The 18,876-nt window shown below is 41.2% G+C and overlaps 1 protein-coding gene across 7 annotated transcripts in view; it reads left to right on the forward strand.

Moving 5' to 3' along the window:
* The window catches only part of STARD13 (StAR related lipid transfer domain containing 13), a 287,066-nt gene that overhangs the window by 137,004 nt on the left and 131,186 nt on the right, over positions 1-18,876 (forward strand). Inside the window, exon 3 of one of the 7 annotated variants that reach the window (XM_041487321.1) lies at positions 6,612-8,400. The exons of 5 other annotated variants lie outside the window; for them this stretch is intronic. In XM_041487321.1, the coding sequence (XP_041343255.1) occupies positions 8,277-8,400 (124 nt within the window). In that variant the 5' untranslated portion in view covers positions 6,612-8,276. Of the gene's footprint in view, positions 1-5,850; positions 8,401-18,876 lie in introns of those variants that run through there. One more of the 7 variants, XM_041487322.1, reaches the window with a different exon arrangement.

Genomic DNA, 18,876 nt, shown 5'->3' on the forward strand with positions numbered 1-18,876 from the left:
AGTCAAGGAGAAATGTCTTGGTGGAGTCTTAAAAAGAGTCTGTTAATAAGAGAGGCATCAGGCCAGCTGAATACAGTGTTTCAGGGGGAGCTGAAGACTCCTCTGTTCTTTCTGGAATTAACTTTTCAAGTAATTATAAATATAAAAGATGGTGCTTTCTGGCAGGCAAGGGGTGGCACACTCAGTAGAGAGCTGTGGCTGTGATCTCTGTCATCATTCTGGTCACATCAGTCTACACAGCAGCAGGTGATGGGGAAACACCTCCTCAAGCTCTCTCCACCTTTGGTACACTTGGCCAACTGCAGAGCACTCCCTGCTACTGCCTTTCTTGGGAATTAAGTTGCTTTACAATGTACCATTTTCAATCCAAAAGAGAAAAGTATATTTTCAAGCTTTCTCCCATGGTCTTTAATGTTACTATTTATATATTAGTAATTTAATGTCAGCATTAAAATTCAGTTATGTGAAAAGCGCGTGAGTGCATAGTTAAGATTTTTTGCCTCTTGCATGCAGAAATTGGAGCCTATTTGGAAGACTACAAAAAGTTTTGCTTTAATTTCTCACAGGTGAGTTCTTTTACATAGACTCTCCAGCACCACATCACTGCTCCTATAATGTCTGCTGCCTACTATGCAGTGGCACCTTATGGCTTACCTCTCTGAGCATATGCAGTATAGTCCACATAAAAATATAACACAGTTTTGTTTCCAACCTAATGAATCTTGAATAAAACTATGCCATTATGCAAACCCCCTTACATGCAGTAGGCAGGAAGAGTACAAGCAAAAAATACTAAGGTGAAGGACCTAGAAATTTGTTGTCACAAGTACTTTTTAGACTTGCAATTCATAGCTATGTTTTTGCCTACCTGATTATATGAAGCCATTACTGAAGCGCTATTGGACATCATTTGGTAACTTTTTTCCCCAAAGCTTTCTGTAATGGTTTCATGGGCAGTACTACAGGCCTCTTTGTTTTTCAACCAAAGGAAGTAAAACCCTCAGAAACTCAAAGTAAACTTTTCTCTGCATAGCTCTAAAAACTGAAACTGCAGTTGTTACTGCTGACTTGTTAATATAACACAGACATGGACATTTCCTGGTTACTGTAAACACTGAAATGCTTTTGGAGTTAATGGAATACAGGTGCTGCCTGACACTACCAAAATGTTCTCACAGAAACAAGGACATTTTCGGACAGAAAGAGCTGCAGATCCACCTAGTCCAGCCCCTTCTTCACAGCATGAATATCCTGCTTCTCAGTGGGAATACCCAGATATGTTAAATGTCATGAAACAGGCATTCTTCATAAGCTTAAGCTCCTTTATACTCCCAGGAATGGCTGTACCACTCAGCCTGCTGGAACAGAGTTCTGTAATGCCAGAGCTGGGTGATGGAGTGGGCTTAGACAGGCTCTGAGGCGGCTGGGAAACCTTCCCAATGGAGCTGTGGGAAATGATGCTTACAATCGAATCGTCACCAGCCTTCACTTCAAATGAGACTCAGACAATACTGTGGACAGACAATTAGCCCTTCTTTATTGTGGAATCAAGAAGAAATTTAAAATCAGCTTTAGTGATTCAAGATCCTGTAGAACAGTTTAGGTTAATAGGGATTGGCTTGGGCCCCAGCCAAATTTTGATTCTGGCCATTATAATCTTCCTACCTGAAATTCTATCCCCTATTGCAACTGGCCACAACACTCTTTATTCACTGGCCAAAAATATGAGTGCCATTGCTTTTTAATTGTACCAAATGTAGATATAATTTAAATAATTTAAATAAATTGAATAAATTTAAATAGTAGGTGTGTGGCCAGTGATGAAGGTTGCAATATACTGATACTTGGCAATATGCTGCCATCAGTCAGTAGCCTGATTACTCAAAAGGTGTGTGTGCAGAGAAGTATTTGTGTATCTGAAAAAAAGTTCTTGCTATCACAAGTAAATTCGTTTGGGGAACAATTTGCTTGCATTGTTGTTAGAATCTGCTGTCAAGATTGATCATGTTTTCCTGTGTAATCCAGGAGAGTTATTAAAAAAAAAAGAGAAAAAGCTCCCAGGTCTCTGAACCAATATCCTGCTATGGTGTGTGCTAAATTGCCATTGACTGCAAGGCAAGGCTTTTTTACACAAATGTTCCAATTATATCTACTGTGATGGTAATAGCAGTTGGAAGTTTAGGAAAAAAATTTAAAAATCGTGGCTTAGGCAAGGTCCCAATACAATATTAAGGAAATGAGCACTTTGAGAGCAAAGAAAGATGTAGTTTTAAACAATATATTTTTGTCAAGTGACTGAAGAGGAGGGGGAAAATCAGACACCAGTAGCTGAAATGAGAAGAACAGGGCCAATATTCTGTGCTGAGACATTTTGTGTTTCAACATAGCTGCTCACTTATTCAAGGGCATTAATCACTTCAAAATTTCAAGCTCAGCTCCAGTAAAAAACCAATACATCTACACATATAAAATGTAGTCCATTTTCCCAGTTGCTTAATCATTGAAGCATTGGCTATTTCTAGAGACCAGCTTTGCTCAGCACAAGACTTCATATCTTCAATGTAATATATTTTAAAGATGTTCACAGAGCATCTTACGAAAGGAAGTGAAAGTTTATTGGCACTTGGTTTGTTTTGTCCGTTCTTCTCGTCTGTTATCTGAGAAATGTGCAAGGGCTCTTGTGGCTGCAAGTCTTCAGAATTACAGCTGAAGCATCAGCTTTGTTGTCTGCTGTTCCATTGAAGTGCCCTGTTTACTCAGAGAGCAGTCCATCCAATCTTCATTTGTACCACAGCTGCCTCCCTGTCCCCTTCTTCACCGTTCTCATATAACAGAGCAACCTCCTGCCTGTCACACAGGATCTTTGCCTGGAGTTTATATTGTCCTATGACAATTTAGGCTGTATAAGTACAAGAGACTGTAGAGGTAGAGGGGTTTTTAAAAAATAACCTGCAAGAGCTAGATGTAAGCAGAGTGCAAGATGGAGAGAAAAGTGTACGTTAAAGCTGGCCAGAATGTGAAAACCCTGCTGTGTTAAACCCAAAAACCCCAGTTTTTTTGTTTTTGTTTTTTTTTTCTACTGCATTGCATCCCAAATGCAACCCTGGCAGTTCTCTGCTATCACTGCTCATTGCAGGTCATCCTGCCTTTATGGTGCATCAAGTAGAGGCTGCTTGACTGAAGTCTGAAGGCTCTTCCCTTGTCTCACATATCTGTTCAATATTAAAAGCCTGTTTGTGTACAGGATCCCAGCTTTTGCTGACTACTCGTTATGTTTTCAAATACACATTTTTGTGCTTTTATTAAAAATGCCCCTCATTCTTGAAAGTTGGTCCTTTGAATATACAAAGATAACACATTAACCTCCTTGGAGACTCTCTTGCTGACTCACTTTGCATCACTGCTTCCAGACACTAATTCTGGTGTGCCAGAAGCACGCCAGCAGTTACTACTCTGGCCACTACTGTTCTATTGCTCTCTCATACTCTACCCTTCCTACCCCAATCAGGTCTTCTCTCCATCAGTGTCCTGTTTTATATTTCGTTTACAATCTCCTGAGGGAAAAGATTGTACTTCAGCTCCACTCCGTTTTTGGTTCCAAGCAGTTTGAGGACACAGTTTGTTATTAATAATAACAATAAAGTACCATCCTTTGTATGAATACAATTAAAGCTTAATTTCCCCCCATGCCCTCCATGCCTGTTCTAGCAAGAAGGAGAAGGAGCACAGTCAAACAGCAGACACTTTGTTACTGTACTGTATCTGAGCATACTTAGAGTCTTTTCACAGTGAATACTGCAAGAAGTTCCATTTATTTCAGCATTAATCACTGTGAACAAAAGTGAAAGAATTTGGCCCCCACTAATGAAAGCCAGCAGTGCTCTGCTGTTGGCAAAGTGCAGAGCAATCCTTTCCCACAGCTTCAGAAAACTAAAATGAAGTAGGATGAACATATAGGTGCCAATCTCTTGATAAACCAGAAAAGAGTGAAACCAATTTATAACTTATTCTTGTTAAAGCTACCTTAAAATTATGATAAATTGTATATGTAAATAAAAAACAAGGAAAGAGTGCCAGGGCACAAGCTAGAACATTTTGTCCTCATTCACAGTGATTCTTATTTTTCTCTATCCAAAATATTTGTTTGTTTACTTAGATGTCAAAGAGGACACCTACTCATATGCCCTTGGTGCTTTTCACATAACTTCAACCACAGAATTAGTACGAAATTCACTGGAGTCTGCTGTTAGGAAAACAAGCAATGGAAAACCTCAGATCTTTTCTTCCCTTCTAGTGGTAACCCAGACTTACAACATCCCACTCAGACCATTTAAGCTGTGATAGAAAACAAATTCCAGAGCTCTAGGACCCCTAAAGAGATAAAGACCACTGCCAAAGTTATAAATATTACTTGATGTGTTTATATCTAGGCTGTCTGAGCTACTATTTGAAGCTACAAAATCACAGCAATACGATTTTGGGTATAGCAAATTTCAAGAAGCTTCATTACAGTCAGTTCCTGAAGAATGAAATTAATTATAAAATTTGGCATTGCACTTATTAGCATCAGACTGCATCATTGATCTTGTAGATCCTGTTGTTTCCTCTTTTGCTTTAGTATTACTTTCTAAGGGATACTAGGGTGAGGAGCCACTGTCCTCTACACAGCACACAGTAACCAAGGATGCACACTTCCCACATTTTCCTCCACATGACATATCTTGTTTTGTTCTTCTGCAAGTAGGAAAATATTATGAGGTGATTAACAAAAAATCCTGACTCGTGATAATTAAAGACAAGAGGATGGAAAGAAGATGTACTTTTATCATAGTCTTTCAGTAGTTCACAAATGGCAAACCAATATGCAGTCATGTTTCTCTTTCCTTAGGTCTGATTCTCTTCTTACCAGGTGCATTGGAGTTTGTGCAGTTACTTTACTAGGACTACATCAGGCTGCATAATGGCATCTGTAACCAATTAAAAACACACTGCTAATTAGAGGCCAGAATACTACGCAGTGTCAATTAATTTGGCGTTTAATTACCATGGTGATTGGAAGGAACTATAAATTGCTAAATATATAATTAGTGTATCAGACTTCTGTGCCACAATGGCATCAGAGCATGGGTATAACTAGTTTAGACTTTTCCCCAACATTTTACATGCCTGCAAGGTTTAAAGACAGTACTTTTATTCCTGCCAATATTCTGTGATCAGTGAGCAAAGACAAATATAATAGTTCAGCTTATTTTAAGGCTGCTGTGAACTTCCTCCTTTCTCTTCATCATATACAGCAGTTTCATTGGAATTACTCTGAAATGAACCATTTTGCAAGACTAGTATCAAGCAGGAAAACTGAAAATTCTGTGGAAAATGTGGTTTCCTTTTCTTTCCCCCAGAAGTGTTAGCCATCTTGTGCTGGATGTCAGAATGTTTCACGCAGGAAAGATGAGTACTGATACACTTACACACTTAACCAACATATGCAAAATGTGTGAGAGACCAAAATTTTACCATCTTGCCAGGTTTTCTAACATTCTAAAAGGAAATGAAGCATGTTTGACCTATGAATGATTCCTAGCACGTACCCTCCTTCAAGCAAATTCTGCAGAATATTGTAACTGCTACTATGAGGTGTAATACATCAAAAATACTCGTGATGGTAATTAGACTTCTGAACAGCTGACTATGATTAAAAGCATAAAATAGGAATAGGCCAGTTGCTGCATGAGATGTGTTCTCATTACTCAATAGCACTGTTTTCTTTGGGGAGAAAACTACGATATCTGATCTTGCCTCTGGATTTAGTTTTCCACAATAAAGTACCTGAAATTAGTAAGATTTTTGTCAGTGCCTGCCACAGAGTTTGGTCTAGGCTTGCCAGTTCAGTTCTGGTGCTGATTATGAAATACAGCCATATCACTGCAGTTTATCTCAGTAACTCGTGGTGAGATAACATGGGATTAGCAATTGCTACTATCTAGTCACCAATTAGCTGCTTTCAGTAAACCTGGAAGTCTAGGGATATTTTTGATAAAGCAAGATCTTCAAAAATGCTACAGAAGGGAAGATAATATCTTTTGTTCTAGTGCTACATTCTGGCCATTGCAGACAGCTGCTGAAGAAAGGGATATCTATCTTCCAGACAGGCAGGGCACTCCAAGTTGGTGCATCCAAGTGTGGCTGCCAGAAGAGCACTGCTGAAGGTTGCAGTACTGGCTGACGTGGGCTGGTGTTTGTGGGTGGTGACACAGCAGTATGATACAAAACCTTCAAAACTGAGTTTATTATTTCACCTCTAGACTGTGTGTCCCGGCTCATCTTTATAGAGCAGCTGAGTACAATATCAGACATTAATTTCTCATCTCTGCCTGGTTCCTAACTGATAAAAGCCTGTGGCAGTAAACAGGCATAGTAGGTCTTTTGCACTGTTAATGGCTGTGTTGGTGAGAGATTAAATAAAGAGAGGCAGAGGTCAGAGGCAGATTTACTGGGCAGAGGAGCTGATTGTAGGAGCCATAATCCTCTCTTCTCCCATTAACATCAGCAGGTGTTTGCTCTGGGTCATGGGATGTGGGAGTATTTACATAATTATGCTGTCTTCCTTCCAGATCTTGAATGCATCCATCCCTGGAAGGCATCCCTTTTCTCAAAACTGTTTGTCCAGTCATTTGGAGGACACTGGAATTGCAGGCAGAGGAGTGACATACAACATCTGTACAAGTTCTGGACAAGCACATTGTCTCCACTATATCAGCTAAAGTAGAGTAGTTTAAGATGAACTTTTTTAGATGAACCTTTTAAGAACAGGGACAAAGGAAAACAAATTCACACCACAAAGTAAGCAGAAGACATTATTAAAACAGTGGTATAACATGGTACATCTGTCTGTTTGCTTTTAGCTTCTGACATTGCAGTTACAATTTAAATCTAAGCAAGATGGGGATATCGATAATGTTTAACATGACTGCTTTACCTGGCATGCAGTTTTTTCAGAGTAGGGCACTCACTTGCAGGAACATCAGCCTCTGCTTTGCACATCACAAATACTCTGCCAAAAGAGCAAGCAGTAAGTAATTGATTGTGACTAAATGGAATGAAGGGGCCATTGTCCTTCTTGGCTATCAGACTCTCTGCTGGAGGAACATCCAGGATAGGGAAGGGGACACTGTTAAAACAGTATTTCCCGGAGCACAGAAGAAGCAGAGACACAAAATGGCTTTCCTAAATGGGATAAGGGCCCTGCTTTTACTTTCTGGCTAGCCTGTGGATGAAGAAATCAGGATTCATTTTAGTCTGTACAGTGTGCAAAAAGTGTCTGCCAGGGTTTAATTTTGAAACCTTTTCAAAAGCACAAGAGCCTGTAAGAGAAGAAGTCAGGCAAGGGGAAGGAGGTGGAGAGTGAGTGGGTGGAATGCAGAGAAAGTAGGAAAGAAACGGGAGAGGCTGTGTTGCGAGGACTATGGCTTGATCTTTGGTGGAGAGCTGATGAACCAAGGCCTCTCAGAAAAAAAAAAAAAAAAAAAAAAAAAAAAAAAAAAAAAAAAAAAACAAACAAAAAAAAAACCTTAATTTTCTTTCCGCACAAGTTGAAGCATGGGCGAATCACCTACTACAGCCACCCGGGAAAAAGGCAGCCCGCTGCCAGCCAGGTTTTCTGTCACCTCGTGGCGGGTGACCTCTCCCCGGAGCAGCGGACGCCGGCCGTTCGCAGCGCTGGGGCGGCAAGGCTGGGGTGGCAGCGGGCAGCTCCCGGTCGCTGTCCAGGGAGCGCAGAGGCGGCAGCGGGAGCTGACAGCAGGGCAGCCGCGGGGGCTTAGCCGGACAGTTCCCCAGTGAGGCCCAGGGGCACAAGCCGGGTCACGGAATTCAGGCGCGGGGCCGCGGGACGTGCGGGGTCCCGGTCCGTCGGTGGTGCCCGAGCCCGAAGGGCGCGGGGTCCCGGTCAGGGCAGGAGCCGGGCCGGAGCCCGGGGCACCTTCCCCGCCCCGCGGGGGCCGCAGCGCGGGGGAGGAAAGGAGGGCGGAGAGCGGCGGGCGCGGGACGGGGCGCTGAGGGAGAGAGGGAGGGAGGCTGGCGGCGGGAGCGCTGCCCCGGGGCCGGGGCGGGCGGCGCTCAGGTGAAGGCAGGGCCGCCCGCCCGGGGCGGCGGTGACGCGGCTGCGGCGCGGCGGGGCTGCCCCGCGGCCCCGTGTGGCCGCCGCCGCCAGTCCCCGGCGAGGAGAGCGGCCGCGGGCTGAGCGGGGCTGCCCGGGGCGGCATGCGGAGCCGCCGAGGATGAGCAGCCAGCGCCGCCCGGCCAAGGCGCAGCTCCGGAGGTCGCTGAGCGAGCAGCTGAGGGACTCCACCGCCAAAGCCTGGGACTTGCTGTGGAGGAATGTCCGGGAGCGGCGACTCGCAGGTCAGTCCCCGCCGCGCCGGGGCCGCCGCTACCTGCCCGGGGACGTCCCGGCCCCAGCGGCGCGGAGGGGTCCCGCTCCAGGGACACGTCTGGGGAGCACCATCTCCGCTGCCGGAGCGGGGAGAGCCCGCGGCTTGGCCCGGGCGGGACGGGGAGCTCCCGGCAGGAGCGCGGTCGGCAGCGTGCGGGCGGGTCGGGCTGCGGGCAGCGGCGGAGTGCAGGCAGGTCGCAGCCCCCAGCCCCTGCGGGCAGCACCTGCCCGGTGCTGGCGGGCAGCGCGGGATGCTCACACACGCAGTCGGGCTCGGGGCTAAGCCTCCCTGTCGCTCCGTGTCGGAGGCACCTTCTGGGCCCCTCCGAAAGGAAGAGTGTTGGCTTTGCCTCCGGGAAGGAGGCTCACCTGCTCCTCTGATCAGTTTTCTAAGTCTAACCAACCTAGCTGGTTCCTCATAGGGTTTGCATGTGAGAAGTACCACAACTCCCAAAGAAAAACGGTCTGTTTCATTTCAGGCGCTTCTATAGCTTCAGGTCACCTACCTGCTATGGAAAACCGGCCTTCTGCAGCTTTTCCATCCCCAGGTGGGGGGGACCAGGAGGACACAGAGCAGGGCAGGTGCTCCAGGAGGTCGGGTCTCATTTAGAGCACTGCTATTGCAGCAGTACAGTGGCTTTATGCACATAAGCATACATATTTGTAACATACTCCATGAATTGGAAGGTCTGGAGGATACATGCAAGTGCAAGGTAGAGTTTTTATACTAGAAAATGATACATCAAGATTTATGAGCAGGATCATGTATAATGAAGTCTAATTTGTAAAGATGGATTCCTCTGTCACATCCTACAGTCATTGTTAGGAGTTTGGTGACCTTGCCTAGGGCACTGTGACATGCTGGTATTGTGTAATACAGAGCTAAATGATGCAGGTTTTCTGACTATGTCTACAGCACATTAGTTCTTATGTACATACAATTAAAGTAATAGATAAAACTGGCATGGTAGTTTTTTTGAAAAAATTAATCTAAACTGGGTAGCATCAATAATAAACTACTAAAATTATTAATTTTGTAATGTTATGATTAACCAAAATACTAAACTTTTAATGTTTTAATTTTCTTTTAATTCCCTTATTCCTATATTGATAGTAGATGCCAGCAGACATTCAGCAAGGATACTGTTGGCTATTTTTTTCTTTTTTGGTCAAAGACAACTATTGCTTGATTGAGCAAAGAACCTGGGCAGGCTGCCAGGATACTGTAGCCAACTTCTTAAAGCAGCTGGGTATTAAAATTGATGGAGTCAAAACTTTTTATTTAAGGTGGATAGAATACTAATGTCCTGGGTTTATGCACTGCCATAATTTAAGTGCCATTCATAATACTCTCGTAAGACACTGATACACTTACCATTTAATTAAATTACTTATCTGACAACATCATGAAATGTGTACAAATATCTGTTGATGCCAGATATGTTCTCTTGTTCTGTTGCTTTTCTGTCTGTGGCATTTTTGTCCTTGTTTTATATTTGTTTGTTGTTCTGACCTGCATAGCTGCAGTGTATGTTCCTTGGCCTCTTCTTCCAGCTTTTGTTAATGAGAAGGCAGGAAATTTAAGCTGATCTAAATGTGTCAACTATTTGCTATAAAAGTTCCATCTTTTTCCTCAAAGTTGGCATTGTCAGAGCCAATGACTGCCAGAGTTTGACTGGCAGTCAGAGCAGCAGTGTAACTGGTAACTAATGTTCAAGAGCAATGATCAAAATGAAATGCAGTTTTAACCATTAGTGTGTTGTCATATTCCAACTGTCAAGCCAAATAAAAACTTGTGATTAAATCCTCACTGTGATGATACCTTTGCAGGCACTTGCATAGTTACTCTTTTGGTTTTCTTTAATCTTTTATCTGTTTGTGAAGGATCAGGACACTAGTTGCCCAAGATACACCTGTAAAGAAAGCAAGCACATTTTTGTAATTCATAAAAATGATATAATCGTTAGGGTTGGATGAGGTGTTGGGAATTCTCCAGCATAGTCTCCATCTCAGAGCAGGATCAGCACTGGGAGCAGAGCAGGCTACTCAGGGCTTTCCCCAGTGCTCCTTGGGAAGAGTTTCTGTCCTGGCATCCAGGCTGGAGCAGAGGGCAGCAGGATGCTGTTGGGCAGCAGGAGTGTGAGCTGGAGAAAGGAACTGAATCCTGGCTAGAGCAAGAAGAGAGCTGAACTTTGACTCAGCTGCTCCCAGAGAGGCAGAGAGCATAGCTGGGTTGCTGTGGAAAGTAGATTGTGCATAAAAAGACTGCTACAGCATGCCCCTTCCTTCCCTCCCTCACCCTTTAGAGCAGAGGTGATGAGCAGCAGCCTGGCTCCTGGCATGCTCCTGGACAGGGCTGCTCCTTACTGTCTCCTATTCAGGACAGATCCGTGGTGCCCAGCAGCTCACAGTCACTTTTTCTGATTCACTGGCTGGGATTTGTTTTTCAAACAATGGGTGTACCCTTTACAGTGCCAAAAATTGCACCCTCAGAGGTTTTTTTTTTTGTGCTTTTTGTAATTTTTGCAGAAGTATTTTACACTGTTTCCACTACACTTATGGTTTAAGTTGGAATTGACAAACTGAATGGGAAATGTACCAGAATTTTAACCCCCTGTGGGGGCCTATTCACCTGAAAGGTTATATAAAATACTTTTGGTTTAATGTAATCCTGAGCCAATTTGCCATTATTGAAAACCATTGCTTAAGGAATTTGACTTAGGTATTTAGCAGATCCTCCAACAGTGATCACCTAAGGTAATTCTGAGATCCCTGTTCAAATCATTATCACCTGTCACAGTAAAACGCAAGTTACAGTTCTTACATTCCTTGGATGTAAGGGGAAAGTGCCACCTTCTACCTGGCATTCTTTCAGTTACTATACACTAAAATAAAATTAAATTATAATTTAGTTTTTAATTTCAGTACTCTGGAGTCAGAAAACACCAGAGTTAAAGACCCCTGTTGCTGTATTGCGCAGCCCTCTTGTAGGGTAGGATTGTCATGACTGGCACAATTGACGGCCATGATCACCTCGCCCTTTTTGTTGCTCAGAATTTTTCAACCTCATTTACTGCAGAAAGTGATGATCCCCATTGCTGAATCTCTTAACTTAGAGCCTTCTGTACTGCAGCTTTCTGAAACACTGGACTAAACACAGAATTATAAATTCCCTCAGGTGTTCATGAGCCTGGTGCTTGCATATGTCATACCATTAATGTTTCAGCTGTTCCTAGAAGCTGCAAGGTTACATTGTTCCCATTTTACAGATAGAAGCAAGAGGCAAAGTGAGGCTGAACCCCAGGAATATCAGCTCTTGAGAGTTAGAACTTGAATTATCTACTTTAGTATTCAAATTATGACTCTCAGTAGCTGCTGTTGCACAACATTTTGAGCAAATCAGCATTTGGGGTCTAGCTGTACTACACCCAGGGAATGAATAACTTACAGTTTCTGGTGGTCTGGTCAGATTTTGTTTCAAGTGACTTGGTATAAACAGAGAAGAATGGAAGGTGCTCTGCCACAGGGGCAACATTTACTTGTCATAGTCTCAAAAACCTGGGGGTTTTTCTGTCTCCCACCCGCAAGAGCTTCAGCAGGGCTGATATGTGACCATACCCCATCATCAGATAGGATCCTTGGAAACTGCATATGCAGATGAAGATGAAACTTTCTCTTAACTACCCAGTGGAAAGAGGGATGAGTTAGAATTTAGCAGGTGACTTCAATTCTGAGACTTACTGAAGTCTGCAAAATTAATTTTGTGACCCTAGCATACTTCTGGTAAGAGAAAGCTTTGCCTCTAGTTACTGAAGTTTAGTTTTAGCTGTTATTTAGCAATCTACAGATTGCTGTCAGATTTCTTCTCTGTAAGGCTGCCTCCGCTGTGTCTGTGGCATAGATACACCCTCAGTCTTTTTGACAAATCTCTTCTTGCCTGAGCTTCATGTCCCACAATCCTTTGTATGTTCAGTGTTCTCTAAGAGATTAGATCCCTACTTGATCTCCTCTAGCTCTTCTGGTACAAAATTTATCTATCCATTGACATCCTCATCCTGTTGCCTGCTGCAGCAGCCCTGTCAGACAGGGCACCCTTGAGCACTGTCCCAGTTCATGCTCAGCTACAGAGCTCTCCAGAGACAACTGCCTGGGGTGGTTTTGGGGGACCAGTTTCAGATGTTCCCACTCTTTTTTTGCCTTGGCCATGCTTTGGGTAAAAGGAATTTGGGATCAAGTTTTCCACCACACCTCCAGTGGTTTGCTCAGAATGACATTTCAAACTGTTTTAACTTTTCCAGTTTTGGACAGATTTTTCAGGTACCAGTGCTAAACTGACTTTTGAACTTCCTCTGTGAGGCTGCAGGGTTTTTTTCCAAAGGATGAAGCACTTAATGTCTCAGATCAAGTAGAATGAAAATGTATGGTGGGACAATATACCATGGACTAATATTTTCTTAGAAATTGATTACCTGAAGCTCCAAAACTGAAACAGGAGTGAGGCAGGTTTGTGAGTAAAGAAAAATCCCTAAGTCTAAAGAAGCCAAAATTAGGACCTCTAAATGGAAAGCTTTACAAGTCCTACTCTTAGGTGTCCTTAACTCTTCAGGAGGACCTTATAAATTGATTAGCAGCTGCAAGTGTCTCTTCAAATGTGACTGAAATACATTTATATCAGAGATGAAACTGAACATTATCTGATGTAGGTAGAAAATGGAGAATAATTTGTCCAGCAGAAAGTAATTGTCACATTTAGCATGTGGCAAAGATGACAAGGCAATGCACCTGCTCCTCTCAAAAGTAATTTGTGGCTGGTTTGTGGATTATTGAGGTTTTATTGGGTGCAGATGAATAAGTCTAAGTTTGTAATTGCACCTCAGAAAGCATGGTGCTCCTTGGCACCTGCTGATCTGTTGATCCTGGGGAATACATAAGTGAAAAGTGGATTTTAAAAAACTAAAACTAGTGGTCACAACCAGAACTATGTGAATTTTAGCACAGTTTTCTGTCATGCCTGTATACAGACAAAAGCAGCCATGTTTCTGCAGCCTAATTAAAGAACCATGAGATCTATAGCTTTCTCATCATTTCAGTTTTAAAGGAAACATTTTCAAGAACTTGTTTATGATGATTTTATTCTGCAAAGCTGAAGTTTATTTTGGGGTGAAGTCACTGGAAACCCCAAAGGAAATATGTGCACCAGGCTCCCAGGTCCTATGAGAACCCCTGAGCAAAGACAGGTGTCCCAGTATGGGACCAACATTGACTCTGCTGCATCTTGGTATTATTACATTAGTGCAATTTATTCTCAGTTAAGACCTTTGTGCAAATGTAGCAGATTAATATACTCTAAAGCCATTCATGAAATGAGTGGATGTTTTAAAATAAAATTATTTTCCAAGATCAGTTTTCATTAAAGGAGTGTGGGAGATGCATGTGTGAAAACTGTGGTATTTGGTGGGCATACTTTTGTGTTCTATTTTAAAATCATGCACATAACATTTTTAGAAAGCAAAGTAGAGATGTTGCAGTCTGTGTCCCCACCAGTGCACTGGAGAGTACAAGATACTGATTCTCATGTATGTTGATAAGATGTATATGTGTAAATTCCTCCCTAACCCAGCCCCATCAGTGGGAAAAGACTGTCCTTTGTCAAGGAGAAAAGTTATGAAAGACATTCTTTATTCATGATGGAGTGCTTTAGGGAAGAAAGAAAGTGACTTATGAGTGATTCATTTGGCCAGGCATGCCAGGAAATTTTCTGCTCTCAGTCCTAAAGAAAATGTAGTATCCAAAAAAAGTGGTCATTGATCTCATAAATTAAATTAATTGTGCCGTATATTCTCTATTAATGTGAGGAGGGGTTTTAGATTAGTTTAATTAAAGTATGAAGAGGCTTTTCTTTGCACCTATGTTTTATGGGTTATGTCAATATCCTGTAACTTCCATCTCCTTCCCCAGGCACTCCTTGAAGGCCAGTGGTTTGAATCTGGAAAGGGGGCAGTGGTGGCAAAATACCACCATTGTTAATTCTGCTGCTGCCAGGCTCTCATGACCCTCAGCAACAAGAAGTCAATTCCAGAAGTACAATTACAAAAATACCAATATGCTTGACCTGCCAAGTATTTCTGTATCAGCATGAGACTGTGAAGGGGGGGTGATGGAGGACTCCCCACTGCCTCAAAGTCCAGAGAAAGATGTATTTTTCGCATACTCATTCCTGTGGCTCTGCTGCAATTTGCCATGTAAGGTTTGGAGTGATAATGGAGAAGTAGCAGAAGTTCCTAGGGTGACAACAACATTCATCTTCTGGTTTTACATTTAATACATAGATTTTGTATTTGAATGGGTACTGCTTCCATCAGAGAAAGTTGTATCAGTGATTATTTTCCTAAAAGAAATTCAATTTTGATTACTTAATTTCCTGACAGTAAGAGATACAAATCTCGGCTGATAAAATGGGGAATCAGTGCTGGCAATAGAACTGGATACCATTTGAATCAGTCAGTTTCTATTTGATCGTTTTAAAAATTGTTCTTGACAGGTCTCCCTCTTCCTGGAGCTTGTCTGTTCAGAGTTCAGTGACACATTAATCTTTAGAAAATACACTTCTTTTTCCTAGAAAGTTATTATGTCAGTCCTTTTTGTAGTACAGTTTTTTGTTTGGTTTGGATCTTGATTTGTTTTTATTGGTTGTTTTTTTTTTTTTTTTTTTACTGGCTTTCTTTGGTTCCTGTTTTGATTTGTTTTTATTGTTTTTTTTTTTCTACTGGCTTTCTGTGGTTCCTTGAGCATTCACAAGGTTCTTTCAGTTCTCAGTAAACAAATATTTCTCCTTTTTTCTCTGCTCATATACATGGTCTCAGCTCATTCCACCAGTAGATTCTTCTATGTGACAAGAAGAAGGCTGCTACCTTGTCAGTTCTCTACACTGTGACTTCATGGGGTATTCCTGTAAACATTGTACTTATCCTGATGTTTGCAGACTGAATATTGGAAACAATTCGTAGTATATAGCACAATACTGTTTAAGTTCATGTACATTTAGATAGATGCAGTTTTTGGTGCTCATATTTTTCTAAGATATGTAGGAGCTTATGTAGACTGATAAAAATACTTAATTTATTTGTCTGACATTAAACAGTGATGATGCTTTTCCATACCAACATTGCTTCTTTATATCAGTAATGGCATCTTAAATAATGTATCTTCTCAGTTATTTACTACTAGGTATTTTTGTATTTATTCATATAACTGTAATCCTATAGGCTGCTTCCATATCCCCATGCAAGTGATTTTATTTATAATAATAATTATGCCAGAACATTTATATGAAACATTTATATCCACAATAAACTTTCAGCTGCCTAGTGAACATCAATAGTCTGTTGGTGGCTGGCCAGCAAATTCTGAAACATGTGAAATTTCTGGACTCAGGAAGGCACTGGAGACTGGACTCCTATTCCTCTGTTTTCTCAGCTACAGTAGGATATGGTGTTTAATTTCAGGAATTATGAAGTCCCAATTCTGAATTTTGTCTTTTTGCTTTAACGAAAAAAACCCTTCAAAATGTCCAATATTGTCATATTTACTGGGATTCCAAGAACTTAGATGACTTAACAATTTGATTTTTTACAATACTTGCCAGGCATTGGCCTTGTTTCACAGCAGTGCTTTGATTCACATTTGTCTTCTTATATTTTGTACTGCTTGGATTTCTTGAGAGACAGATGTTCTGTATTGCTCTTCCTTATTTCTTTGCTTTTTCTGTCATACCATGGCCAAATCTTGTGCTGCTATATATCATAACTCCTTGAAAAATAATTTCCTTGAGTAACAATTCATTGAGGAAACCAGCTTTCACTTCTACTTAAGCACATTTGCATAGCAAATTTAAAAAGAAAATGTGAACTTCAGAGTCTGAAAAACCAAGAAAAAACTTCATGGTGTAAAAAGTCTGTTTCAAGCTAACCTCATGATTTTAAAGAAGTGGTGCCTGTCTTGTGGTTCTTGAAAATTTGGGTTTGGGAATAGTATTTTCAATTAACTAAGAATTTGTGATATTTTCTTTTGATTATTACAGGCTTAAAATATGACAGTGTAGTAGGTTGACTGACATTAGGGCATCAGTTGTCTTGACTGACATTAGGGCATTCACAAGAGAAGTGCCTTTCTGTAGCTCCTTTGCACGTCCTGTTTACAGTTTAAAAAGCAAAATATTTTGACAATCAGACCAACGTGGTGCACCTTGTACTGCCAATAAGCAAAGGCTGAATGCATGCAGGTATGTGTGCAGCAAACAGCTGTGCTCCAAGAATGGATCAGGAGCACCAAAAATCCATGGCACTTGGTTCCATCAAACACCACGCTTCAACAATCAATGTAATAACTTTACAAACCATCCATTTCATGTGAAACACCCAGCCTGTCATCCCAGTAGAGGGCAGTAATTTACATACAGTAGTGTCAATTAGTGTGCGTGCCCATCGTGCATCATTCAGCGTTAGACACAGCAGCTGGCTTTATTGAGGTAGTGCAATATTCAAGGCATCCTCTGTCCTCAAGAACAGAGTGCCACCCAGGAGCCTTATTTCCTCAGCTTTTGCAGCAGGACACCTAGCAATGCAGAAGTAGAAAAGAAATTATGAGAATTAAAGAATAAGATGTTTTCAGCTAGCATGGTGATCAAAACTAAACATACTCTGCTGTATATAATCACCAGAGTGAATTGCATTTCAACAGACCATTTTATACAGATAGTGATTTCTTTCTTTGTTGCTGTTGAACAGTAAGTATATAGAAAAGATTTTCTGTAAAACCTTTTTTACAGAAATCATTTTTACAGATCCAGCAACATGTTGTAGTACAGTGTAAGAGGAGGCACTGGAACTTATAAATGTTGGTTTTCTTTAAGCTGTAAGAATTTGATTCATAATCTCTTTCAAAACACTATGAATTTAAAATAATTTATACTTATCAAAAAGTTGTTTAAACTGTAGGTATTTCTTTAGCAGCAAGATAAGTTCATTAACTTCAAAATAGCTTGCTTAATTTTATAAATACTTCAAAAATTTTACTTGTCACATATGTAAAATAACGTGGGGATAATTAATTTCTTATCTCCTGAGCTAAATGGATGGCACTGGTGCTTTGATAAACTAAGGATTTCTTTCTGGGGAGGATTTTTTTTCCAGGCCATGATGATGCAGAAGGGCACTGAACCTTCACAGGTCATTTAATTCAGAAGCACTTTAAAAGACAGCCACAAAAGTGGAGTATTGGCTTTGTTACAGAAAGAATTTAAAGCGGTATTGCCTCAGAACAGCAGCATAGTTCAAATGTACCTTAGATCACGTGTAGGTCTGTCTGAATTTGAGCAAAAATTAGTTTGAAATGCCTTAGTGTACGGTCTTCTGTTGCTGCAATTTATGAAGAAATGTAGCTGCATAGGATAAGGGTAAGGTAGCTGCATAAGGATAGCTTAAGAGAATGGTGAAAGAGATAGTCAAAACCAAAGCTAGAAATGTAACTTCTCTCAGTCAAAATACAAAAAAATTACATACAGCATTACAAAAAAGGGTTCCTACAGATTTAGGGACCTCCTATGCATTGGTTCATAGCTTGGACTTCTCTAAAGTGTGTTGCACACCTGTGTAAATTTGTGTTGGATTCATTGCATGAAGGAGTGAGGACTACGCATTTGTCCCACCCTTTAGATGATTTTGGATGTGCCTCTCATTCCTCTGCTCAATACGCCTGTGTTTTCCCATCCCTGTCCCTCTCATCCTTATCTGAATGGCATGCTCTTCCATGGCTTAACCAGAAAAATGCTGTAGTAAATTATTTAAGACTGAGTCATTTATGTGTCAGATGGCTGCTGAAATGATATGCAAATGGCATCTCATGGTCATGCTCATTTTAAGAGGTGTCTTTAACATAAGTACAGATTTTTATTGAAATAAATCAATTTTACAAGGAGATTTCAGCCACTAGATTTATAGTAAGAAAGAAACTTTTAATTTATTACATTAGAAAGACCACAGCTGGGAATGTACCCAGTAATAGACACAAACAGATGGATTCTGACAAGTCTGTGAACTATTCACACTCTTTTTTAGCAAATATTTTGCTACAATCCTAACTTCCAAATGTTACTTCAGAAACAAATATGTAACCATCTATCTCCAGGCACAAAACTAAAGAGTAACATTAAAATATTGTAATTTCATTATGCATATGATACTCATTTGAAATTTAGGAAGTAGTGTTTAAAAACACTCCCAAAAGATTGCCTTGGTTCAATAAATGTTTTAAATTATAAATAAACTCACAGAATGATTTAGACTAGAAAAGACCTTTAAGATCATCAAGTCCAAGCGTTAACCCAGCACTGCCAAGTCCACCACTAAACCATGTCGCTCAGTGCCACCAACACATCTTTTTAATAA

Source organism: Pyrgilauda ruficollis, unplaced genomic scaffold, assembly GCF_017590135.1.
Source record: "Pyrgilauda ruficollis isolate IOZ18807 unplaced genomic scaffold, ASM1759013v1 scaffold8, whole genome shotgun sequence".
In the NCBI taxonomy this organism is placed as follows: Eukaryota; Metazoa; Chordata; class Aves; order Passeriformes; family Passeridae; genus Pyrgilauda; species Pyrgilauda ruficollis.